We start from the raw sequence: 26,692 nt of genomic DNA on the forward strand, positions 1-26,692 counted from the left end.
AAATGCTGAACCGCACTGAGTGTCTGCAGCTGCTCTTAGCAGCAACCTTATCTATACACACGATCTCTCTCTAACACTCAGTCTCTCTCTCTCTCCCCGACACTTTGATGTGAGGCTGGAGCGGAATAAGTAGAGAGCAGAAGCCGCCCCCTCCTCTCTGGAGAATCAGCAGAGAACATCAGCAGATTCTTGGATATGGGAGGGGTGAAATCTCCTGTTTTTGTCCTGAGCAGTGGCTGTGAGGATGTATCCCGTGACCTCTTCATGGCCTCTCCATGTTAGGATATAGTTCCATTCCACCTTTAGAACAGATGTGTGGAGTTGTTGTGTGTCACATGTCTGTTTACTTCCAGCACAGTCTGCTGGGAACTTCCATTGCTATGCTGCTGTTTGCTTGGAGACGAAGGGAAGCAGACATGTTTTTCCTTTGTTCCTGATGCTGAATAAATGCCTGTAAAAATGCCTCTGTCCGCCACTTCCGTTGTGAAAAGTTATTCAGTCTGCTGATTAGAGCGTGCTCGGCTTCTGAAGGCCTCTGAGGCTCGAGTCACTGATTGATGCTGTTCCGAGAACCGGAGTTTGCCCGGCTGCTGGCCGGTGGCTGGAGCCAGCTAGGACTGCCAAATGCCCCTGTCTCCCCGGACGGATCCCATCACTCCATAGCTGTTGCTGCCAGTCCCCTCCCTTGGACAGCTTGTAGTTATTGCCTCTTTCCAAAATTTATTTACAGTGGTACCTCGGGTTAAGTACTTAATTCGTTCCGGAGGTCCGTTCTTAACCTGAAACTGTTCTTAACCTGAAGCACCACTTAAGCTAATGGGGCCTCCTGCTGCTGCCGCACCACTGGAGCACGATTTCTGTTCTCATCCTGAAGCAAAGTTCTTAACCCGAGGCACTATTTATGGGTTAGCGGAGTCTGTAACCTGAAGCGTCTGTAACCCGAGGTACCACTGTATTGGTGTGTGTTTCTCTTTGTGTAAATCTAGAATAGAATAGAATAGGGTGTGTGCTGTGTCCCATTGGTTTGGTGGCAGTCACCCTTCTTCGGATATGAAATGTCTGCAGGAGGAAAGACCAAAAATGAGAGTCAAGATGAGACATGGATAAGGGAGGAGTGGGAATACTTTGGAAAGTATCTAAAGAGGTACAACAGTCAAATAGACTTCTAAGTGGGGATGAACTTATGTGCAGTAGTAAACAACCACTAGGAATTTATGGAGAATGTAATTGGGTTGGACAAAAGGATATGCGGCTTAACAAAGTTCAACTAGGATGTCGAGGAGGGATGGATGGGGAAGTCTCAAGATGTGATATGAGATGATTAGAAAAGGACTGTAAGATGTATATAATAAATTTTGGAAAATGCATCAATTTAAAAAAATGGAGGTCAAAGAGGGACAGTTGGAGGGGAGTCAGAAATGTACCTATTTTTATCTGAGGATGTTGGAGAGTATTTTATATTTTATAAATGTCACTCTAGTTTCTCCACACACAGAGACACACTCACACACCCCTCTTTGTCCACCAGCCAGGCAAAAAACCCAACACGACCAAAATCCAAGGCGGAAGTGCTCCAGGAGGGTGCTAAACAGTGCTGTGGCTAGTAAGGGGTGTGGCCTAAGGAGACTCCCGTGGTTCAGAGGGAATGACTTGAGGGCCTGAAGTTCCCCAGCCTTGCTCTAGTCTCTACTAAGGGGTGTATTTGATCAGCTACAGCCTCATATTTGCATCCCACAGCTAACTTTGCAATAATGGCTTGAAACACATTCCTTTATCAGCTCGGAATGTGAATCTAGCTTTTAAAAATTTGCTAGGGAAATTGAGTTTCAGAAACCATAAAGGAGGTGGCACCGCTATGCCCATTGTTGAGCATGGAAATTATTTCCAGAAACAGAAAAAAAAAACCCAGCGATTAACTATCATGCACAGTATCACGAGGAGACATGTGGTCAAGGGATGGGATGCTGGCACCCACCACAAACAATAGGTGCATACACAATGTGTGGCCCCACCCCTTAACTTAAGCAGCATTAAGTTGTCGCTTTTTTCATGGACTGTACTAACAGGCTACAGGTGGGGAATCACATGTTTAGATGCTCACGCACGATCCACCCCTCTGCACCTAGAAATATCGCATGCCAGGGAGAGGATTTCAGCCTATCCTTCCTGATATGCTGTTTTTCTACATGTGGGGAGTTTAATTTGTGGGAGAGCATTCTAACATGTCAGGAACGCGGGTGGCGCTGTGGGTAAAACCTCAGCGCCTAGGACTTGCCGACCGCATGGTCGGCGGTTCTAATCCCCACGGCGGGGTGCGCTCCCATCGTTCGGTCCCAGCGCCTGCCAACCTAGCAATTCGAAAGCACCCCCGGGTGCAAGTAGATAAATAGGGACCGCTTTATAGCAGGAAGGTAAACGGCGTTCCGTGTGCTGCGCTGGCTCACCAGATGCAGCTTCGTCACGCTGGCCACGTGACCCAGAAGTGTCTGCGGACAGCGCTGGCTCCCGGCCTATAGAGTGAGATGAGCACACAACCCTAGAGTCTGGCAAGACTGGCCCGTACGGGCAGGGGTACCTTTACTTTATTCTAACATGTAGCCTCCCACATGTAGATCGAAGTGGCCTGGCTTGGGGGGGGGGGGAATGTGCTTTACTTCCTGATTCTGAGTTCTAGCCTAGAATTCTGCTAATTCATTGTGGTATAAAAGAGGAAGTTTAGTGCATGGAAGAAGTGTGGAAAGAGGCTGAACTGTTTTGTCAGGTGATGGCAAAAAGGCTTCGGGGCTCCGCCGCAAATGCATTTTCACTAACGGATGACTCATAGCCGAGTGCAAACTAACTCCACAGAAAGGCATTGTGAAAAGTTGTCCAGGATCAAACTTATGTGTACATTTAAAGCACTATAACACCACTTTAAACAGCTATGGTTTTCCCCAAAGAATTCTGGGAAATGTAGTATGTTAAGGGTGCTGAGAGTACTTGGGAGATTCTTATTCTCCTCATATAGCTACAATTCCCATAGGAAGAAGGGTTGATTGTGAAACCACTCTGTAAAGTGTAGCTCTGTGAGTAGAATGGGGTCTCCTAGCAACACACAGCAGCCTTAGCAAACTACAGTTCCCAAGATTCTTTGGGGGAAGCCATGACTGTTTAAAGTGGCATGATGCTGTTTTAAATGTGAGGTGCAGGTGTGGACATATGCACAGCACCAATTACACTGTTACCAACTATTAATAATAATATTAATATTCAGAATTCAAATTCAGTTATGTTATAAGCATGTATGCATACAAGCATAAAGTCTTAAAAGAGAACTCCAAAACGGTACCATTAATATTGAAAGATAAGCAAAAGAAGATATGAAAACTAACTCATTTAACAGCCACTGCCTCACTTTGTACAAACTTATTCCCACATTGGAGTCTCAGACCAGAGGTACGACTCATCTCTGTCAATGCTTTGAAGGAAAATGCAACAACCACAATTCAGTGCTTCTTATTGGGCTGCCTTTACATCATGACAGGGGGAGGCATTCGTCCAGTCCACAAGTCTACATTCACATTGCCAGCACCCACACATTCAGAGGGATGTGAGAAAAGGAAAGCCCATTCTCAGAGAGCTGTGTTGTATGTATGTGGCCCCAGGCTAGGATCTGAAGACACATGGAGGCACATCACTAATAAAGACAGACTGTCAGTGGCAGTGTGTCCTGTTTCACCACGTGAAAGGGGACACAGGAAGTGCCACCTTTCCCTGCCACTGCTGCCACCACAGGCAACGCCCACTCTGCTGCCTCCACCGCTGGTGGAGAAGCGGTGCTGGCCTTGGAGCAAATTTCAGGAAGGATCTCTCTGGAGGGGGTAGGACACACATGGGGTGCCGCCTCAGGGCCTTCTGCCACCTGAGGCGGTAGCCTCAACCTGCCCAATGGCTGGGCCGGCCCTGAAGCCCATCAAAGATAGGCTTCAATGGAAGTTACTCCCAGGGAAGTATGCAAAGAATTTGTAACTATTTACCTCAGAGAAAGCCCCATTAAAATCAACGAGGAGTTGTGCATAGGATTTATTTTAATTTTTTAAAAAATAGCTAGTTTTGCCCCACCACCATCACCTTAAACTAGCAGCATGACTCATCTCTCTTATTCCATCCCTTCCCCCCGATGAAAAAAATTGTCAACCACATCTGCAGATGTCCTTTTGAGGAACTGAAAAGGCTGAGCACTTCACCTATTATGATATCATGGAATGTAGCAGAGGAGGTGATCTCATAGATACATATATATTCAGGCTTTGAGCAGATTGCGGTTCAGTTCCCCCACCCTCTGGCATCTCATGGTGCTTTGTTTCCTCCAGTGAATGCTGATTTCACCCCTCCACTCCCCCCTTTTTTTCCACAGGAGCAAATTAAGGTGTTTGTGTTGCATTGCTGGGTTCAGGAAAAGTTCCCAGGCATCTCCCACACCAGCAGGTTGCAAAAGCTCAATTTTACACTAAGTTGCACCTGTGTCTTTCCATCCTTTAAGGATGTTGTTAACAGACATCTAGAGCTCGTAAAAAACACACGAGTATGCATGTTACATGAATGGAGATCATTTTCAATCCAACAGTATACTGCCCCAGTTAATACAAACAAGAAGACTATTTGATATCAGTGCCAAACACCCATATGAACCTCCCCGTAAGTTGGGATCATATATTGAAGCCCTTCTCCAGCATGGCCCTACCATTAGGCAGAAAGTGGTGGCTGTTACAGGCAGCTGACTTGGGACAAGCGAATCAGGTGATGTTGACAATGATGATGATTCTGCCAAGGAAGGGGAGAGACACGTGTGGGATTTTCTGTCTTGGGTACCGAAATAACTTGGATGGCCTTGGGTAAGAGCTGGGTGGGGTGGAGCTGATGTGTTAGCTTCCCAGCAGGTGAGGTCACTGTTGTTTACCACCGGAGGGAGGCTAGAGATGGGTGGGGAGGTCAGCAGGTTGCTAACACACCAGCGGAGCCAACTGAACATTCCCAACAATGCATTTGCACTGTGCCAACCTTCTCACCACCTGGCAAGCTGCCTCTGGTAGTACAGGCCTTGAAATGGACATCATTTGCTGTGTTGGGCTGGCCTTGTTCTCTAACCCACCCCCTGCCATCTAACACTCCTGGCCCAGTGTTATGATGGGAGGAGCAGACACACATCCCGGCAACCCCACCTTCTGCCAATTATTCTGTTCTCAAGAGCTTCCAGCCAGATATGTATCACTGAGCATTATGGCCATCTCTTGCTGTTTGTCCTCATAGCAGCTGGAGGAGCCTTTGCACATTTCAGTAGTTCAGTGAACACACATAGGTTTCTCTTTCAGACTTTCCGCTCAATGTGCAGATCTCCAGAGGGTTCAATGTGTGGAGCTCCAGTAGAGAAGGTGATGTTGGGAACAGCACACAGAGCCGTATTTCCCCACCATGCATGGGGAAGCCTAATTGCCAATGAACACGGGACCTTTGGCCCTGAATTACAACTCCCATCAGCCCCAGCAAGCATGGCCAATGCCCAGGGATGTAATTCAGCAACATCTGGAATTACAAATTTCCAAAGGTTTCCCACACTGGCTGCAATGTGTGAAGGTACTTGCAGATATAATAATGTTACGAAAGTCAGGTGCCTGTCAGGAGCTCAGCCTACACTCAAGTAGGAATCTGGCAGAGACATATGCCCAACTGGCATGTTCTCTTCCTCCTGGTCGACCTTTCGGGAGCTTCAAAAGCTTTCTTCTGCCCGAACATCACAGCAACCGATACCAACAGACACCGGCACACTTAGGGATCCGTAGAGTCTCTGCAAGTTGTGTAACAGACCTCAGCAACTCAGCATTTTGGCTAATCTACTTTATTTACATATAAACACACACGGAGCACTGCAACATGGCTCCCTCTCTCTCTAGCATCAGAGAGCAAAGAGAAAAAGAGAAAAAGAACAAAGGACAATAGTCCGACTTCACGGAACACAGTAACACAAACATCCTGTCTCCATCACTTCCCGCTCTGTGGAGTCAAATCATATACCATCATGTGAAAGACAACAATCCCATGACTGCAATCATGGAGCAGTGCCCACCCCTCCATCTCTGCTGAGCGGTAGCAAGATTTCAGGGGGTTCCAGGCACTCAAGGTCTACATTCCTTTGGAGAATTGAGACATAGCAGAAACTCTCATAGCTTTAAGAAATAGGGTTTATTCACCTATTTACACCTTCAGCCTGCATGGATGGAGTCCAGATCTTACAGCATGACATCTCTCTCAGCCTGCCTTCAGCCATCCTGTCCAAAATGGAGCCCAGACTTTCTTCTCCCCTCCTTCTCCTCAGTACACTTTGTTCTAAATCGGGGTGCCCAAACTTTTTCAAAGAGGGCCAGATAACATGTGTGAGGGCCGACCAAACTTGTTGACCTTTTTTTTAGGATTGAAATTATTGAGCTTTTTTTAAGTATGAGCTTTGGGGGGGGTTAGGGACGCAGGTGGCGCTGTGGGTTAAAGCCTCAGCGCCTAGGACTTGCCGATCGAAAGGTCGGCGGTTCGAATCCCTGCGGCGGGGTGCGCTCCCGCTGCTCGGTCCCAGCGCCTGCCAACCTAGCAGTTCGAAAGCACCTCTGGGTGCAAGTAGATAAATAGGGACCGCTTACCAGCGGGAAGGTAAACGGCGTTTCCGTGTGCGGCTCTGGCTCGCCAGAGCAGCGATGTCACGCTGGCCACGTGACCCGGAAGTGTCTCCGGACAGCGCTGGCCCCTGGCCTCTTAAGTGAGATGGGCACACAACCCCAGAGTCTGGCAAGACTGGCCCGTACGGGCAGGGGTACCTTTACCTTTACCTTTACCTGGGGGGGGGGTTTACCTCAACCGACCAGTAGACCAAATTAGGCCCCCCAAACTGACTTTGGGCATGCCTGTTCTAAATACTCTCTTTTCATATCACAAGCATACACCTCTTTACCATGGCAACAGAGGCCCATAATTCCTCTCAGGTGGACTATCAACTATTTGGTTCTGTTAATGCCTCTCTCCCAGGCCCTGGCTTGGAAAAAAATATATTAGCCTGTAATTTTTCATTGACTTCCGATCTTCCCTTCAGTTCTCCAAATAATCGAATTTATTAATTTCTAGGTTTTGGAGGGGAGGGGGGTTTCCCCACCAAATCAATAACAACAATAATCAGAAGTATGTGAAGAACTTTCCCCATCAAATGCTGTGAAAAGTGATGAAGTGAAGTCACCTAGGCATTGCTTCATTGGGCAAGCTGGTTATGTGCCAAGCAGGGGGAAGAAATCTTCCACAACTGCTGAAATGTAAAAACTGTGTGGATTCATAGTAAGAGAAGACAGGAAATGTGGGTGTGTTGAAACAGTCAGAGATTACTCAGCATTAAAGAAGTATTCAACAACAATGGTACAATCTTTAATTTTGTAAATAAACTTTGTTGGACTTTAACTTCCTGTACCTGACACAACAACATGCAAATGTGTGTTGGCCAGTATCCTTCCATTCCTTTGATGTTGCCCCTTCACTCATTAAGCAGGGTTAATTGTGACAGGCTTTTGCTATCAGTAAACAAGTCTTTGGTAGCTACTCTTATTTTCCTGCTCATCAGGGATCCTGAGATGGTTTTCTTGAAACGAAAAGTGTTATTTGGAGACAGGATGTTGTGGCAATCATACATGACCAACGTTCACCTCAGGATAAACTCTCATGGTGGGGACCTGGCTGTACCACTCTAGAGTGTTTGAGAACAGATTTTTATGTCCTTTAAATTGGTATTTTTAAAAATAAGCATATATTTTGCTTCCTTTCCTCTGTCTTCCCAGGCAGCATTTTGCTGCCGTGTTCTTAGAAAATATCTTGTCCAGAAATGTCTGTCTTCCATGTAGACATGGGCCAATCTGCCCATTTTAGTTCCTCATCCCCCCCATTTTAAGTTCTGTTTTTCACATTTCCATATCAGTTGTGTGCATTTTTTAAAAGTCCTCATTAGAATTCATCACCATTTTAGTGTCAATTTCTCCCGGTATATCATTATTCTTAATTATTAAATTTTTATACCATCCTTCATCTGAAGACCAGAGGGCAGTAAACACATTCTTATATACACATTTTCCTAAGATACACATTTTGCAAAAGCATTTCTCTGTAAAATAATATTTTTTGCAGGTTATTTTCACCAATATGTGCATTTTTATGGGTGCTTTACCCAACTGTGTGCACTTTTGTGTACTTGACTGCAGAACTCAATGCAAAATTCAGAGAAGTGTACATTTCAAAGGACAGCTCCATTTCCATTCTCTTATTGTTTCAGAAAGTGAAATAGATTCACCTTTAAATGCAAACTGAATCAGATTCCTCCCCAGTACCTATCTTCATGCTTGAAAGACAAAAGCCTTCTTTAGGCGTTCGGTGAATTTCAGAAGAGGGGGAGATGACTAACCTGAGTGCATTTATTATATGTGAAGAGAGCATCTGCGTTACACACAATATACGCAGAGGAAACCCTTGCAGACAACCCTTTTGTCATTCTGGAAAGGTGAGCTATACAGAAGCACAGGTGACATTGCAGAAGTTTATAAAACTATGCACTGCATGGAGAAAGTGGATAGAGATAAGTTTTTTCTCCCTCTCTCGTAACAGAAATCACAAACATCCAATGAGGCTGAATGTTGGAAAATTCAGGTCAGATAAAAGAAAGTGTTAGAATTCCTGATCTATGATTGCAGTCATGGGATTGTTGTCTATCATATGATGGTGTATGTTTTGACTCTACAGAGTGGTAAGTGACAGAGACAGGATGTTTGTGTTACTGTGTTCCGTGAAGTCGGACTATTGTCCTTTATTCCTTTTCTCTTTGCTGTCTGATGCTAGAGAGAGAGGGAGCCATGTTGCAGTGCTCCATGTGTGTTTATATGTAAATAAAGTAGATTAGCCAAAATGCTGAGTTGCTGAGGTCTGTCACACAAGCTGCAAGGACTCTGTGGATCCCTAAGTGTGCCGATGTCTGTTGGCATTGGTCGCTGTGATGTTTGGGCTGAAGAAAGTTTTTGAAGCTCCTGAACGATTGACCAGGAGGGAGAGAACATGCCAGTTGGGCATGTGTCTCTGCCAGGGTCCTACTCGAGTGTAGGCTGAACGCCTGACAGAAAGTCCTTCATGCATTGCATAGTTAAACCATGGAACTCATTGCCACAGGAGGCAGTGATGGCTGCCAACTTAGATGGCTTTAAACAAGGATTCAACATGAAGGAAAAAGCTATCAATGACTTCTGGCCTGGATGGCTATGTTCTGCCTCCATCGTCAGAGGCAGTAAGGCTTCTGAGCCAGAAGCTTTTTTATTGGGTACTGTTAAGTTGTGGGTGAACATATCAGACGACACAGCGATTCTTCAAACAGCTCTTGTTTATTCACAGGCCAGAACAGAACTGAACTGAACTGAAGGGTTCAGCCAGCCTGCTTATATAGAGCTCCAGTACAACATAACTGTAACAATTTTCCAAAACTATCCAATTACTGAATGTCACTTTTGATCCCTTATTTGCATAACTACCTACAGTATCCCCCTGCTGGCCCAGGGTGAGAACTTCAGTACATAACAGGTACAGTGGGTAGAGAGATACCAAGACAAAATAAAATATTGTTCTTATATATTGTTCTTATCTTGGTTAGCCCAAAGATGGAAACAACAGGCGTTACCAACAAAAGAAGAGTGGCAGGTGAAGCTGATGGGTTTTGCAGAACTGGCGAAACTGACGGGAAGAATTCTGAACCAGCGAGACCAAGCATTCCAAAAGGACTGGAACAAATTCACATTATATTTGAAAGATAACTGTAAGCAATTAACATCATTAGCAGGTTTATCTGAAGATCTGTAAGATGAAATTGCTCCCTATTCAGGTTGAGTAATATAACATTTTAGGTAATGATACAACAAGGATAGGAAATGAAGCGAAATGTAAAGATGTAAAGTTTAATTTTGAAAACCACCAGACGGGAGGGAGGGAGGTCGTTAGGCTCAGTTGAGCCAAAGAGATAAAATAAGAGGGTATGATGTTACGTAATGTGATTATATGTAAAACCAATAAAAATCATTTCTAAAACAGAGGGAGTAATACTTCTGAATAAGAGTTGCTGGAAGCCATGATGCGAGGAGTGCTGTTCTGCTAGGGTTAATCCAGCAGGACTCTTCTTATATGCTCATACAGTGGTACCTCGGGTTACATACGCTTCAGGGTACAGACGCTTCAGGTGACAGACTCCACTAACCCAGAAATAGTACCTCAGGTTAAGAACTTTGCTTCAGGATGAGAACAGAAATCGTGCTCTGGCAGTGCGGCGGCAGCAGGAGGCCCCATTAGCTAAAGTGGTGCTTCAGGTTAAGAACAGTTTCAGGTTAAGAACAGACCTCCAGAACGAATTAAGTACGTAACCAGAGGTAGCACTGTATTCCAAGGATCTTCGTCAGATATGTGCCTCTCCCAACATCACACAGAGACAGAAACATGCCTTCAGCCATTTCACATCCCTAGATTATTTTCAGAATCTGCATAGAGAAGTGAAACTCTGGAATGAACTCAGCGTCACGTACCTATTTTTCTTTTCGTACCTTCCTTGTGATGCTGTTTAGATGCAAGATAACAAATTAGCTGTGAGACTTTGCTCCCTTCTCGGGGCTGAGGTTTCTACAAAACTTCCTCTAATTGGAATTGACTGAGTCTCCTAGCAGGTCACCTGCTAATCACTCATGACTTTCTTAAAACACAAAGAAAAAAGGAAGAGGTCAGTCACAACCAGTCTGGTAGCCAATCTCTAACTAAGGGCCTTTCCAGCAGATCATATATTTTGGTTTCTAGAAGAAAATCAAAGCGTTACTCATTTGTTGCACAACATCCAACCATCTTTCCTCAAGGAAGTGACTCTAAGTCATCTAATGTCGTTTGTGTACCACAAAGAAAGCATCATAAATTTGCAGTAATGGCTATGACCTTTGTTTCATTACTAGTGGCCAAGGTATAAGTTTTTGGTTTGTGAATAGGTTAAAATGAAAACAGTAACAAAGGGGAAATAGGAAGGTCCTTTGAAGGGAAAGGGCTGGAGGAGGGGGAAGGAATTATAAAGTGAGGCAAAAGGTTGTTGTCATAAAAGCAAAGTCGGAATTGAAATGAAGGGGAGAAGAGAGAAAAGCTATAATAATAATAATAATAACAATAATAATACAGTGGTGCCTCGCAAGATGAAATTAATTCGTTCCGCAAGTCTTTTCATCTTGCGAGTTTTTTGTCTTGCGAAGCACGGTTTCCCATAGGAATGCATTAAAAATCAATTAATGCATTCCTATGGAAACCGCCTTCAGACCAGGTCCGGGGACAGTCTGTCCCCCGACCTCTTCTGAAGGCCGGCGGGGGGCGAAAGTCTTTGTTTCCCCCCGCCTGCCTTCCCAGGACAGCGGAGGACTTCTCCGCTGTCCGGGGCGATTTAAAAATGCTGGCGGGCGGCAGCGAAGCCTTCGCTGCCGCCCGCCAGCATTTTAAAAGCCCCCAGGACAGCGCTGCGTTTCTCCGCTCTCCCGGGAAGGCAGGCAGGGGGGACAAAGACTTTTGCCCCCCCGGCCTTCAGAAGAGGTCCAGGACCTCTTTTGAAGGCGGGCGGGGGGCAAAAGTCTTTGCTCCCCCCCGCCGGCCTTCAAAAGCCGTCCGGGGGCTTTTAAATCGCCCCGGGACAGCTGTCCCGGGGCAATTTAAAAGTCCCCGGGAAGGCAGGCAGGGGGGACAAAGACCTTTGCCCCCCGCCCGCCTTCAGAAGAGGTCCAGGACCTCTTCTGAAGGCGGGCGGGGGGCAAAAGTCTTTGCTCCCCCCCGCCTGCCTTCAAAAGCCATCCGGGATAGCGGGAAGCGCTTCCCTGCTATCCCGGACTGCTTTTAAAATGCTGGCGGTGGGGAGCAAAGCCTTTCGGCCCCCGCCGGCCTTCCTGGACCTCTTCTGAAGGCCGGAGGGGGGGCGAACGCTTTGCTCCCCACACTAGCATTTAAAAGAGGTCCCCGGAGATTTCCCTATGGGCTTTCTTCTTGCGAAGCAAGCCCATAGGGAAAATCGTTTTGCGAAGCGCCTCCAAAACGGAAAACCCTTTCGTCTAGCGGGTTTTTCGTCTTGCGAGGCGTTCGTCTTGCGGGGCACCACTGTAATAATAATAATAATTTATTATTTGTACCCCGCCCATCTGGCTGGGTCTCCCCAGCCACTCTGGGCAGCTTCCAACAAAGATTAAAAATACATTAAAATGTCATACATTAAAAACTTCCCTAAACAGGGCTGGCTTCAGATGTCTTCTAAATGTCAGGTAGTTGTTTATCTCTTTGACATCTGGTGGGAGGGCGTTCCACAGGGTGGGTGCCACTACCGAGAAGGCCCTCTGCCTGGTTCCCTGTAGCTTTGCTTCTTGCAGTGAGGGAACCACCAGAAGGCCCTCGGCGTTGGACCTCAGCGTCCGGGGCAGAACGATGGGGGTGGAGACGCTCCTTCAGGTATACTGGGCCGAGGCTGCTTAGGGCTTTAAAGGACAGCACCAACACTTTGAATTGTGCTCGGAAACATACTGTGAGCCAATGTAGGTCTTTCAGGACCGGTGTTATATGGTCTCAGCGGCCGCCCCCAGTCACCAGTTTAGCTGCCGCATTCTGAAGGAAGAAGTATATATAGGAGGAAGAAGTGAAAAGATCAGAGAGGGGCAACAAAAGAATTCAGCCATTTGGTGGCTGGGTGGGGTAGAGAGACGAACGTGAAAGGGGAAGGGCAGAAGAAATTACCAGAGATGGATAAACGTACTTTGAGAGGCATGAGGGTGGGAAAGAGAAATTTTAAAGAAATTTTTTTTTCTTCACACAGAGTCTCTGGATCAGCACATGCTGCCTAAAATGAGGAGGCTGAGTCTCAATACCTCTTGAGCAAATGCCTGAATTTAGCTTGAAGAAAAGCTGATCCTAGCTACAGTACAAGGGAAATGCTGAACTAACAGGGAGGATAAGAGGAGATATGGTACAAAAAGTGAATAAGGAGTGGGAATACATCAAAATTTATGTGGAAAAAGTAGAATTTCTGACAGATACTGAGTGAATCCAGAAAATGATTAGAGTGAAAGGAGAGTAAAGTTAATAAAAAAAGAGAAGAGATTAAAGAAATAATGAAATACGTTTAAGCTAGTTGGAAAAATAAAGTAGCGTAACAAGAACGGCTGGAAGTCAAGTCACTTGGTGGGCATGCGTATGGGGTAGGTGTGTAGGTATGTTGATATGCATAGTATAGGTAGGTGTTATATAGAGTAATGTGGGTATGTTTTATGTTATGAAAATTAGGCAGTGTGTTGTGTATGTGTATTGTGTATGTGTTTTATATGTTAATAAAATAAATAAATTTTAAAACAGGAAATGCTGTGGCAAAAAATTCTGAAATTTTGAAAAATGGATTGAGGTGTGTCCCTTCTCACTCCTGGCTGTTTTTGACTTTTTGTAGAAGACTCTGGCACTTGGAGACAAAGGACGATGTGTCATTCTGGTCACCCAACACCCAGCCAGCTGCATAGACTGGTAGGCTGAAGGTGTCCCCAAGGGAAAGGTTCAAGCTCCATGACAGCAAAAGGAGCAATTCTCCCTTACAGAGATTGCACAAGGACATTCTGCAAACAGAAGGAAGCATTTCAGGGGTTTGCCCTCAGAAGCTAGCTGGTAGCTCAGTGGAAAAGAGCCCTCTAATGGGAAGTAACATGATATAGGTTTGAGTCATGTTGAAATGAACCCTGTAAGGCAATGTGTTCAGCTGGAGCTTCTCCAAACAACAGATTCTAAAGGGGGAAAGTCGAAGGAGGGAGAAGTTCTAAAACCCAAATCTCTCACTAGGATGGGTGGATCTGGAAGTTTCAGTTTTTGCCAGTTTCTCATTTTTCAAGTCTTATGTTCAGTTCTCAACATTTCCACATCAGTTTGCTTTTTTTTTTTAAAATGTCCTCATAAAAACCTATCAGCGTGTAAGTGTGAATTGCTTCCAATATACACATTTTTACAGGCAGCTTTGCCTAACATACCTGTCAGGGAACTGCCATCGGAACGAGAGGAGGAGGCAAGGCTCCACGACAATGCTGGAGAGGGGACAAGTAGGGAGAGAGGCAGGTCTCCTGTTGGGGAAGAAAATCAGCGCAACACCAGGGATGGAGGGGGGCCAATGGGGGAAGCAGAGAGCAGGCTCAGAGACTCTTCACTGGACACCAGCGGGGAGAGCACAGGTCCTCCGCTACCCACGCCCTCCCTGCGCAGAAGACTTCCACGCAGGGAGAGTAGGAGGAGACTGGGCGTCAAACAACTTTTATGTTGGAAAAGGTTGAAGAAACGCCCACTGTCGGATTCTGCCAGCGACTGAACAGCCACGAAGTGAGGGGCTGTCCAGCCAGGAAAGGTTTAACCAGGCCACCTAGCCAGGAGTGGCGGCAACTTATGCACGAGCAACCCCATATAACCATTACAATACCCATTTTTGCAAATCTATTTCCCCTGATACAATGCATTTTTTAATGCTGTTTTCAGTGATGTCGTGCATTTTCATGCACACTGCTCTGCAAAATTCAGAGAATTTCGAAGGATGGTTCATGTGTTGTTTAGAAATTTGCAAATTAGGTCATTTCTCCTTTGGGCACAAGCAGAGTTGAACTCCACCCCGCATCCCTTGTGTTTAGGGATTCGTAAATAACGTGGTCATATAAGTCACCTGGCCCATGTCGGAGATTGCGCTGGAATGTCATATCCAGCACCTGTTTGTTTTGCTCTCCTAGGCCGCCGCGTCTCTGATGCTACATGGAAGAATGAGTCATGAATGTTTGGCCAGCAATAGTAAGAGGTGGAGTCGAGTGCCCAGTGTTTATTTACAAGGTGGCTGTGCGATGACAAGCTTACCTGCATTTGAGAGGTCAACAGCCTGCTTTTCTGCAACAAGCGTCCTTGCTGAGGCTGAGAGATGGACTCTAGCTCAGAGGTAGAGCAACTGCAGTTCAACCCCTGACATCTGCAGGTAGCTCTGGGAATATCTCTGGTCTGAAACCCTGGAGAGCCAGCGCCAGGCTGAATACATAATACTATTCTAGGGTTGTGGGGGGTGTCAGTCTGGATAGGTGTGGACCCCTTCCAGGCCTGTGATTCTGCATCCAGTGAGGTTCAAAATCGAGTAGAAGCAGCTGTTGAACCATCCAGACCAGTTTCGGACTCCCCATACTCTTTTTTGTTTGTTTAATTTAATTGTGTTATTATTAAAGATTTTCTTGATTTACAGAAGTATGTGTAATGTCTCTCGTATTTTTTCCATGTAACATTTTTACAAATCAGTTTCATTTGTTGAATGGGATGCAGGTGGTGCTGTGGGTTAAACCACAGAGCCTAGGGCTTGCTGATCAGAAGGTCGGCGGTTTGAATCCCTGCGACGGGGTGAGCTCCCGTTGCTCGGTTCCTGCTCCTGCCAACCTAGCAGTTCGAAAGCACGTCAAAGTGCACGTAGATAAATAGGTACCACTCCGGCAGGAAGGTAAACGGCGTTTGCGTGCGCTGCTCTGGTTTGCCAGAAGCGGCTTAGTCATGCTGGCCACATGACCCGGAAGCTGTACGCCGGCTCCCTCGGCCAATAAAGCAAGATGAGCGCCGCAACCCCAGAGTCGGCCACGACTGGACCTAATGGTCGGGGTCCCTTTACCTTTAACTTTCATTTGTTGAGACATTAGGAAGAAAAGGGGTGGAGGGGGGAAGATGGGTGGGGGTGGGGTGGGGTGGCAATGTTTCTATTTTACTTAATATATGTGGGGTTTTGTGTCAGCGTCGCTTGTGCAGGTTCTCTGCTGTTCACTTGTCTTCCTTTGGTGGTGAGAGAGGTTGGGGTTTGCCTAGGGTGTGGTTGTTTGTTAGTGATTGGCTGTGGTGATCTTTGTTTTCATGTGTGAGTGGGGTGGGTGGGTGTTTTGGGTCAGGTTAGCCATATTGATTTGTATGCTGTGGATTCCCCATACTCTGAACATCTGAAAAGGAGAGCTACATCAATTGCATAGGGAATCTCTTTGGAGCAAGCCAGTATATAAAACTAGGATTTAAACTTAGCTTCTTTGAAAGCTGTTAGCCGTAGTTCCCCAGCTCAGATGTAATAGTTAATGATAATGTTCCTGGTTTGTTTGCCGGCTTGTGCAATGCGAAGAGGAACGTGCCGGGATGTGAGGCTGTTTATTTCTAGAAAACAGCTACCTTTTCCCATTCTAGTTGTTACCATATTTCAACCAGTGCTATTCTTCTAGAAAAAGAGGTGCCGGAATTCACCATGAACACCTCCCTTGTTTTCTTATAATGGCAATGGTGCCAGAACTGAGTTCATAGCTGTCAATTTACAGATTTGAAAATAAGGGGCCAGCAGCCTTGAAAATAAGGGATCAGCAGCCAAAATAAGGGATTTGGGCTAAGCTTCTGGCACTCATGGAACCATGCTGCTTTGGCTGTGAGTGACTGTGTTTTGCAGGGGGTTGGACTAGATGATCCTAAGGGTCTAAAACTCCGACCAAAGAAGAGTGGCAGACAAAACTGATGAATGACGTCGAGATGGCAAAGCTTATAAAAATAGAGTTATGAAAGGGATGCAGAGGGGGAAATCACTACATTAAGATGCTGCACTGGTTGGAGGGTATGCTAAGCAGCACGTTGGGGCTGCCGTCGTCCTGGTGTGAGGAGTTCCATTGGCCCTTCCCCGCCTGAGAGAGAGCAAGGGAGGGAGAGAGACTCTCACCCACGCCGCCCGCGAGCCCGGCATGAGGCGGTTGCGGTGCTGCAGTGGCCGCTGAAGCACTGCCCTTCTCTTCATCCCCTCCTCTTCCTCCTCCCTCAGGCCGCCTCCTCAGCCGCAGCCACCGCTGCCGCCTCCGGCTTCCCCTTGCAGTGAGGTGGAAGTCTCGCAAGAGAGGGGCTTCCTGCCCGCTCACCGCCACCCGTCTCCTCACGATGCGCCCCTGAGGGAAAAAAGGGAGAGACAGAGACACGGCAGCTCGTGCACGCTCTCTCTCGAGGCGGAGGACCCGGAACCACTGCTTCCCTCCCGAGCCGGGCGAGCATGAAACCCGGGAAATTTAAGGGACATAATCAGTAAGGGACAGCAGCGGGACACAGCACTGGGATAAGGGAGTTTCCTGCCAAATAAGGGACAGTTGACAGCTATGACTGAGTTCTGGTGAATTCCGGCTGAAAAAAAGCACCTTGATTTCAATCTGCTTTTACAATCTCAGGTGAAATAGGATGTGAATGTTAAATATATAGACATGCAGTGCTTTCAGATTGCCTTCCAAACAAATGGGCATGAAATAGGCATTTCTCATTCAATTCATAGCACTGACTTCGCCGGTGATTGACCGACTCATTCTTCAACAACATGTCCTTATAAAACCACGATCCCTTAGTGACCGCCATGCAGGAACTTGGTGGTAAATAGTAACCCACTATTGACTTGTGGTTGCTGTTTATCAGGCCGGCTCAAATTACATTTGGAGAAAGAGGGCTGGCATTCTTTGTGGAGTGTGTCACCTTGTGAATGCTAACAACATTCCTCTGATTTCCAGACGTTATTTTTGAACATGGAGCTTCCCTTCTCTAGTGTCATTGAGAGCAAGCGAGAACTATTTCAACTGCTAAGGGAGGCCATGTAGTCCTTATAGGACTGTACCATGCAGAACACGAGAGTAGAGGCATTGCCTGGCATACCCTCCTGTATTCCTCAGGTGAAAATAGGGACATTTCTCATTCACTCCCCTAAATTATGTAGCCAATATAGCCACCAACTGTAAAGGAAGTGAATTTATTTGACCCTATCTACATCAAGCTACATTCTATCTTTATCACCAAATTCCGAATATAATTGCACATTGAATTAATTAGCATTATTTTTTAATATATTAGTGGCCATGTGATGATTTTAGCCTATAAATTTTATTGTTTAATGTCTTAAGCTTTATATTAAGGTACTTTTATAGCTCTGTTTAGAGTAGGTAATGTTTTGATAATATAAATGTTTTTTTTTTTTTTGTATTAATCCAGCATATTTTCTTTTAATTGTTGAATGATTCTGTGTACATTGCGGCAGCCTTTGGCTATGTGCAATAAAACTGACTGACTGACTGACACTCACTGACCCTCCTCGACCCCCCCATTTTTGCCATGCAGAGCATTTCCTGTCAGACGAAGGTTGAGTGCCGCCATATCAATGGGTCATAGCACACACGCCTTCCACCATCCTGAGAAAATTCCTTAATCCCCTTTATTTTATTACTCTTTGGTAGATTTGCAAAAAGAAAAACACACACCAATAAATAAATTTTAGAAAGGGACAAGATTAGATGTGGATGGACAAAGCATTTTTCATCAAGACTCCTTGCACTCCACTCAACTCCTCCTTTCTTTCTGCCTAGGGTGGCTTCAAATATCACCCCACCTGAATTGTCTCCACAGCCAATCTCCTCCTCCTCCTCCTCCACCACCTCCCTTGTCAACTCTTCAAGCCAAAAAATGCTTTGATACCACCCCCCCCATAGACCATTGCCTTCAGCACAAAATTGGCTTCCTCTCCTCCATATCCCTTGTGCTTCATGGCTTATTTCCCAAATAAATACTGCACTACAGATACGTTGTATGCAAAAATGTGTACATTAGGATAACTTTGTGCTAAAACACACACACACACACACACACACACACACACACTATACAGGGCCAAATTAAGATTTTTTAGAGGCCATAAGCACTTAAAAGATTTTGGTGCCACTATATATATCTAATTCACAATATACACAACAATAAATCCTATATCATTAGTCTCTATTATTACTATTTTATTATTATTATTATTAGTAGTAGTAGTAGTAGTAGTATAAATATATGGTATATTTTGCAATGGAAAATTTCTGTGGTGTTCCCCTTCCCTTGATGTCCTAAATGCATGCTTATTTTGCTTAATGGCTAATCCAGCCCTGCAGATATATCTATCATCTATCTATTCATCTATCCATCTATCTTCTATCTATCATCTATATCTATCTGTCTGTCTGTCTGTCTGTCTGTCTGTCTGTCTGTCTATCTATCTATCAATCATCTATCTATCATCTATCTATCTATATCTATCTATCTATCTATCTATCTATCTATCTATCTATCTATCTATCTATCATCTATCATCTATCTATCATCTATCTATCTATCTATCTATCTATCTATCTATCTATCATCTATCTATCTATCTATCTATCTATCATCTATCTATCTATCTATCTATCTATCTATCTATCTATCTATCTATCTATCTATCTATCATCTATCTATATCTATCTATCTGTCTATCTATCTATCTATCTATCTATCTATCTATCTATCTATCATCTATCTATCTCAAATGCTTTTTTTCTGGGGGTACGTGGGGGTACGCATTCCCCTAAACATTTTGTGAATCTAATGGGAGAAGAAACTAAAATTTTTAATGTTTCTAGTGTCTTCTCTAGCACGGTGAATCATCAGTTCTGTTGCTACCCCTGATGGCAGCCTCGTTTCCTGTCGCTGTGTTTCCTGAGTCTCAGACAGAAGAGAGCATTTAATGTGTGAAGTAGGAGTTGGAATCTAGCACGGTGATTGGTCAGTTTTGTTGTATTTACTGTATTTAATTCCCCACGCTTTGAACTATAAAATGGTTTTCTTGAGTCAAAATGAGAGTACCCCTAAGGGAAAAAAAAGCACTGTATATATCTCTGTGTGTGGAAATGTTGTGAACTGAACTCAAGTTTGGAAAAATGGGGGGATGAGAGAAAGCAGATTTGACATATTTGCCTATCCCAGTGGGCTAGTTGCCACGAGGCCCCTTCTTCACACGTGAGCAACACTTCTGAACAAGGCTTATAAACCCCAGCTTTCTGTCTTCCACAGCTGCTAAACAGTCCATCATGTGCCAAGTTAGCCTGAGGGAAAGGTTTCTCACTGTACGTTCTGGGGTGTGTTACATGAACAAGGAAATTTTGACCAGGTAGCACTTTCAGATGAGTAATCCCACTTGCTTTGCATAGCTGAGGTACCGCAGATCATGCATCCTGATGAATGTTCAAACAGGCATCAAGTTAACTTCCGTCCAGTAGTAGTTTCACCCATAGAGGCTTTCAACTAGTAGGTGGAGTCGGAGCCATTGACAGGGAGAGCCAAGTTTTGTTTAATAATAATAATAATAATAATAATAATAATAATAATAATAATTTATTTGTACCCTGCCCATCTGGCTGGGTTTCCCCAGCGACTCTGGGCAGCTTCCAACAAAGATTAAAAATATATCAAAATGTCACACATTAAAAACTTCCTGAACAGGGCTGCCTTCAGATGTCTTCTAAATGTCAGGTAGTTGTTTATCTCTTTGACATCTGATGGGAGGGCGTTCCACAGGGTGGGTGCCACTACCGAGAAGGCCCTCTACCTGGTTCCCTGTAGCTTTGCTTCTCGCAGCAAGGGAACTGCCAGAAGGCCCTCGGAGCTGGACCTCAGTGTCCGGGCAGAACGATGGGGGTGGAGACACTCCTTCAGGTATACTGGGCCGAGGCCATTTAGTGCTTTAAAGGTCAGCACCAACACTTTATCCCCATTCTCCTCCCTGGTGGGTTCGACAAGGCACAAACACTGAGATTTACCTCCCCGGACTGTTTGTAAATAAAAAGGCAGGCAGGAACAGGCTGCCTGAGGTTGATTGGGCAGTGCAGCCCATTCCTTTTCACCACCTGAGATGAATTGGGAATTGTTGCCACCCGGCCCACCACAGTGCCTCATCATCGCCATGCCCTGGTCCTTGCCAAACCCAGCAGGAGCTGCGGGCATTGATCAGAGTGTTGCTAACTGGCTTCTTCCCAGGGGAGAGCTGAGTGCCAACTGGTATACAGGAACGCTCCGACTTGTGCCGAATTGGCGGGAGCCGGGAAGCTCCTCAAAGTGTTGCCGCTCTCTCTGCTTTTCCGCCTGCTGGAGTGCCTCCGTCTAGGCAGCAGAAGTGGAGGATAGGTGGGGCGCCGTCTCTTGCAATTCTGCCGCCTGAGGCAGGTGCTTCACCCCATGTCATAGGTGGGCCGGCTCAGGGACAGTGCCCCATTGACGTTAATGGACTAGACTCCACTAGTTGCACCTTGAATCTCAACAACTGGTGATGCCAGCACGAACTGGAGGGAGGGCAGTTGTGTTGCAGGAGACCCCCTCCCATTGCACTTCTGCTCCATATGCCATGGCCAGAGACAGTAATACTGTATTTTTGCTCTATATGACGCACTTCTCCCCCTCCAAAAATTAAAGGGGAATGTGTGTGCGTCCTATGGAGCGAATGCAGGCTCCTTGGCTTCAGCGATAGCAACGCGAAGCCTCCGAAGCGCAGAGGGAGCAAGACTCTCCTGGCTTCAGGGAAAGGAACCTGAAGCCTCCGGAGCGCAGCGGGAACTTGCGCTGCGCTGCGAAGGCTTCGGGGATAGCCGCCTGAAGCCTCCGGCAAGACTCTCCTGGCTTCAGCAGAGACGGAGAGCTGCACAGCGAAGCGGGAGGAGAAATGGAAAGGGCTCCGTTTTTCCTGCCACTTCGCTGAAGGGGTGCTGAACAGAGAGGGGGAGAATTTTTTTCTTGTTCTCCCCTCTGAAACAAGGTGATCCTATGATCGTGTGTGTCCTATAGAGCGAAAAATACGGTACTTCTGAATACCAATTGCTGGAAACCACAGGAGGGGAGAGCGCTTTTTTGTGTGTGTGTGTGTTTGTGTGTGTGTGTTTTTAATGAGTCAAAGACTTTATTAGGTTTCAAGGAATGTGATACATCGTGACAAACAGCTACGTAGCTCAGCCCTGTATCCAGAAATCATAAATGGAAAGCTCAGCAAAGCTTTGAAGCCAAATCAGGACAATTGGTAGCCAACCAACTTGTAATGGGCTCCACCGGAGGGGCAGCGCTGGGGATTTCCCTTGTGCAGCCAGAACCAGATCACAGTGCTGTTGTCTTCTTCACAGATGCAGCCCACAAGCCTCTTGTCTGTAATTGAAGGGACTATGTTGGGGTCTTCCTTTGTTCCAGCATATCGTTTGGGTGGTAGCATGTTGTAAGGATCCAGCCCCTTCTCTATCACTGGGAATACCTCCCATGGAGCGGGCGGCCCCCGTCAGGCGCAGCGGCCCCCGGCCCAGGGGACTCCGGCCCGCGCTGTGGCCTCGCAGGGCCCCGCACACCCGCAGTAACCTTGATGCCATGGCAACCCTCAGAGCAGAGCGAGAGAGAGGCGCAGAGAGGCAGCCTCCCTACAGGATCTCTTCCATGGGAGAGCGCTTTTGTACTCAGGTCCTGCTTCCGTGTTTCCCACAGGAATCTGGCTAGCCACCATAAGAACAGGATACTGATCTAGACAGGCCATTGGCCTGATCCAGCAGTCCCTTCTTGTGCAAAGAATGTTGCCTGCCTGATCAGTCATTTGGGGAGGAGGGGTAGCAGGGGAAGGGATGCAGTACTTAACTATAAATGCTGTCATAAATTCCTGTCCCTTCCCACACAATTCCCTTGTAATTTATTTACAACAAATATTTGGTACTCCTCCTTGGAAACCAAATTGTCCCCAGGGTCAGGCCTTCCAACTCCCTATTTTGCATCCTTCACACACCATTAAGCCATTTCTGCCAACATGTGAAAGTCCAAAGTAGTAGATTTACAATCTGATCCTATATATTTATACAATACAGTCATACCTTGGAAGTTGAATGGAACATTTGGAAACCAAGGCGCAGCTTCGGATTGGCTGCAGGAAGCTCCTGAAGCCAATCAGAAGCTATGGAAGCCACGTCTATTGTTCGGGTTCCAAAAAACGTTCAGAAACTGGAACACTCACTTCCAGGTTTGTAGCATTTGGGATCCAAGCTTTGACTGCACAGTGATACCTCAGGTTAAGTACTTAATTCGTTCCAGAGGTCTGTTCTTAACCTGAAACTGTTCTTAACCTGAAGCACCACTTTAGCTAATGGGGGCTCCTGCTGCTGCCGTGCCGCCGGAGCCCGATTTCTGTTCTTATCCTGAAGCAAAATTCTTAACCTGAAGCACTATTTCTGTGTTAGCGGAGTGTGTAAACTGAAGTGTATGTAACCTGAAGCGTATGTAACCCGAGGTACCACTGTATATACACACACACATGATATATCCTATATATTTATAGGATCAGATCTTTTTTTATGTAACCGGTGGATGGAAAATAAAAAATTCTGTTCTTTGCTTTTTCCTTTCTCCTTTTCTCCTTTTCTCCTTTTCTCCTTTTCTCCTTTTCTCCTTTTCTCCTTTTCTCCTTTTCTCCTTCCCCCCACCTTTTCCCCTTTTCTTTTGCATTTTATTGTCTCCCTCTTCTTTATTTTCTTCTCTTTTTTCTTTGGCATCTTCTACTTGGGGTCTTTATTAAGCAGGTCCAAGGATTGTTTACTCATGGGGGTGGTAGGTGGCTGGTGAAGGACTCTGGTTGGGAGGCAGGAAAATCTTGATCTCCCAAGGTGAGAGGCTACAAGGGGAACAGAAGGATCCCAGATGAGAGGAGGTGAGAGGCTACTTAACTACCTTCTGTGGGTAGTCAGGGTTAAGAACTACCTTCAAGAGAGGACTCCACATTCTACTTATTCTATTTGTCCTTTTTGTAGCTGGTTTTTTTTATTTACATTGATTTTCTATATCTTATTGTATTATGAACAACTTTTATAAAAACCACACACACACAAAGACACACACACATACTACTGGAACAGGCCAAAGACTCATTTATTCCAGCATCACATTCCTACAGTTGCTATATGGGATTTCTGCAAGCAGGACCTGAGTGCTACAGCACTTTTCCCCACTAGTGATTCCCTGAACACTAGTGATTCCCCACTGGTATTCCATGAACAGTGGAGGTAGAACATAGCCACTGTGACTAGTAGTTAAAGGTAAAGGGACCCCTGACCATTAGGTCCAGTCGTGGCCGATTCTGGGGTTGCGGTGCTCATCTCGCTTTATTAGCCTAGGGAGCCGGCGTACAGCTTCCGAGTCATGTGGCCAGCATGACTAAGCTGCTTCTGGCAAACCAGAGCAGCGCACGGAAACACCGTTTACCTTCCTGCTGGAGCGGTACCTATTTATCTACTTGCACTTTGACGTGCTTTCGAACTGCTAGGTTGGCAGGAGCAGGGACCGAGCAACGGGAGCTCCCCCCGTGGCGGGGATTCGAACCGCCGACCTTCTGATCGGCAAGTCCTAGGCTCTGTGGTTTAACCCACAGCACCACCCGTGTTATTGAGAGCCTTATTCTCTGCAAATTGGAAGGTCCACTGCATTTAGCACTCTGTATCTTGGAGAGGCTTGCCAGATGCCTCTGGGATGTGAACAGGTGTATTGTGGACTCCCATGACCTTGGAGTCCTGTGGACCTCCAGATGTTGTCGAGCTCCCATCAGCCCCAGCCAGTATGGTCAATGGAAGTCGTTGTCCATTGTACAAAGTTGTAGCAACATCTGGAGGATGGCAGGTTCCCTGTCCCTGACCTAACACATGCTGGTTATGCTGCGGATCAAGGAAGCAGCATTGCCTCTGTCAGATCCTGACACTGCAAGGCCCTGGGGGAGCTGCAATGCCACAAGGATGCTCAACCTCTTCGTGAGATGGGCCAGCGAGCTTTCTGCTAGCAGGTGTTGAGCACAGCTGGTCCATTCTCCAGCCGAGACAAAACAATGCTGGCTGTTGGGGTGAATCTTGGGGCAGCTATGCTTGGCACTTGAATTGCTTCAGGGTGTGGAGGAAACCCGATCCACAGAGCCTGCTGCCCACTGACACATGTGGAACATGCCGGTTTATATGTCACCGAAGCTGCTCACACTCCAGTCTTATGATCCTGGGCTATGGAATAATTTTTTCTTTGGAAAAAAAAGCGTGGTGTGTGGAGAGGGGCAAGAGAGGTATGCCGTTTGGCATCTCGAGTGTGAGCGTGATGGCAGAGATTAGAGACAAATATCTCTGTGAACTGTGCCCCTCGGATTCCAAAGACCGTAAGAAAGGATGCCAACCGTAACCTTATATCCTGCATGCCGGGGAGATTCGGAAAAGTGTGGCGATGATGGACATTAACTGTGCATCATTCCGGCTTCTGCAACATCTGCCTTCTCTTGTGCTGGAATCTGGGGCTTGATGATGGGTCAAGTAGCAGCGGCTGCAGTGGGGGCTTCCAGGTCAGCAGCAGCGCCAACAAAGGGGGCGTGAACAAGGAGGCTGTTTGTTATTGTAAATCCCCACCACCACCTGCCAGCTCGTGCCTCTGGGGAGATGCATGGAATTAAACCTCTGACTTCCTTAGCAAAACAAGTGTGAGAAGGGTCCCTGATATGGAACTAGAAATATTTCTCTTAGCTGGTGATTTCCAAGCTGGGTGCTCCAGAACCCAGGGTTGCGGGTGGGTCAAAGACCATTTAATATTTCTGCACAGAAAATAGTAGAACTAGCTGAAAGGCAGCACACAGAGATCTGCATTGATTACTGCAATGCCTCTATTAGAATATCATGATGGGACCCTGAACTTCTGAAATCTCTATCCAGCATGCAAGGAAGCTGCCTTGTATCAGGCCAGAGTATTTGTCCACCTAACCCAGTATTGTTGAATGGTAGTGGCTTCCAAGTGACTCCTAGCTGCTACCTGGCTGTTAGGGACTGGCTGGATGATGAGGAAGGATGGGAGGCAACCAGGTGGTGAGCCCCCTAAGGGAGCCTCAGAAGAGGAAGGTTCAGAGCAGTGGAGGTGGGACACTGAGGACAGGTCAGAAGATGAAGAGGGGCCTCTAAAGAAACAACAGGCATGAGTGAGAGGGGCGAGCCAAAGATAGAAAGCAGTTCTGACTCAGCACATGAAGCTCACCAAGAGCTTGCCTGTCCTACTGCGTTAGGCTCCCCTCCCCACTTATCTCCAAGGTCACACAAAAAGAATTGTGCAAGTGGCAGAACAATGAGGAAGGGCTCCTTCCCACCATAGCTTATGCCTACATGGGCAAGCTCTGAAGGAGGAAGGAACTGAGGGGGAAGGGGGAACTGGTCTTGCCAAGAGGCTTCTTTGTGTCGGCGGTTTTCTTGAACAACAACAACAAATATTGAACTTGCTGACCTGTGCCCATGTCAGCCCTGACACCAACTGTGGCGTTTGCCCTCCTAGGTGTGTGACATCATACTGGGTTCATAAGGAAAGGGTTAACTAATTGTAAAGTGACTAACCAATAGGAACCCAAGGGGAGGTGTTAGAGTTAGAGTTGTTAAGAAGTCAGTCTGGAGTTAGAGAAGAGACAGTGGGGAAGCGAGCACAGTGGTGGCACAGGGATCAATAGACCATCAAATGTCCGGGGACCCTGTGTGATCACCACACCGACCCTTAAAAAAACACACACACACAACTCCACCATTTTACCCTCACAGGACTAGTGTTGATAGCTTCCTTGATCCTCCACTTGAGAGAATGGAGACCCTGGGAGATAAGGCATGTTGCTTCTTGAGTAAAGGGTGAGATTAAATGCTGTTTACTAGGTGGGAGCAATAGGTGGTTAGGGGCGCAGCCTAGTTATGCCTCAGAGTATTCTGGTGCAACT

At 46.3% G+C, this 26,692-nt stretch overlaps 1 protein-coding gene and 1 long non-coding RNA gene across 2 annotated transcripts in view; both read right to left on the minus strand.

Annotated features, from left to right (window-relative positions):
* PMAIP1 (phorbol-12-myristate-13-acetate-induced protein 1) overlaps positions 1 to 15,263 on the minus strand; it is a 35,448-nt gene extending 20,185 nt beyond the window's left edge. Inside the window, exon 1 of the mRNA XM_083703002.1 lies at positions 14,774 to 15,263. Coding sequence (XP_083559128.1) covers positions 14,774 to 14,807 — 34 coding nt within the window. The 5' untranslated portion in view covers positions 14,808 to 15,263. The remainder of the gene's footprint in view (positions 1 to 14,773) is intronic.
* LOC310827222 overlaps positions 1 to 26,692 on the minus strand; it is a 324,002-nt gene that overhangs the window by 187,053 nt on the left and 110,257 nt on the right. The gene's annotated exons all lie outside the window — the stretch shown is intronic.

Source organism: Podarcis gaigeae (assembly GCF_964106915.1).
Source record: "Podarcis gaigeae genome assembly, chromosome: 11".
Lineage (NCBI taxonomy): Eukaryota > Metazoa > Chordata > Lepidosauria > Squamata > Lacertidae > Podarcis > Podarcis gaigeae.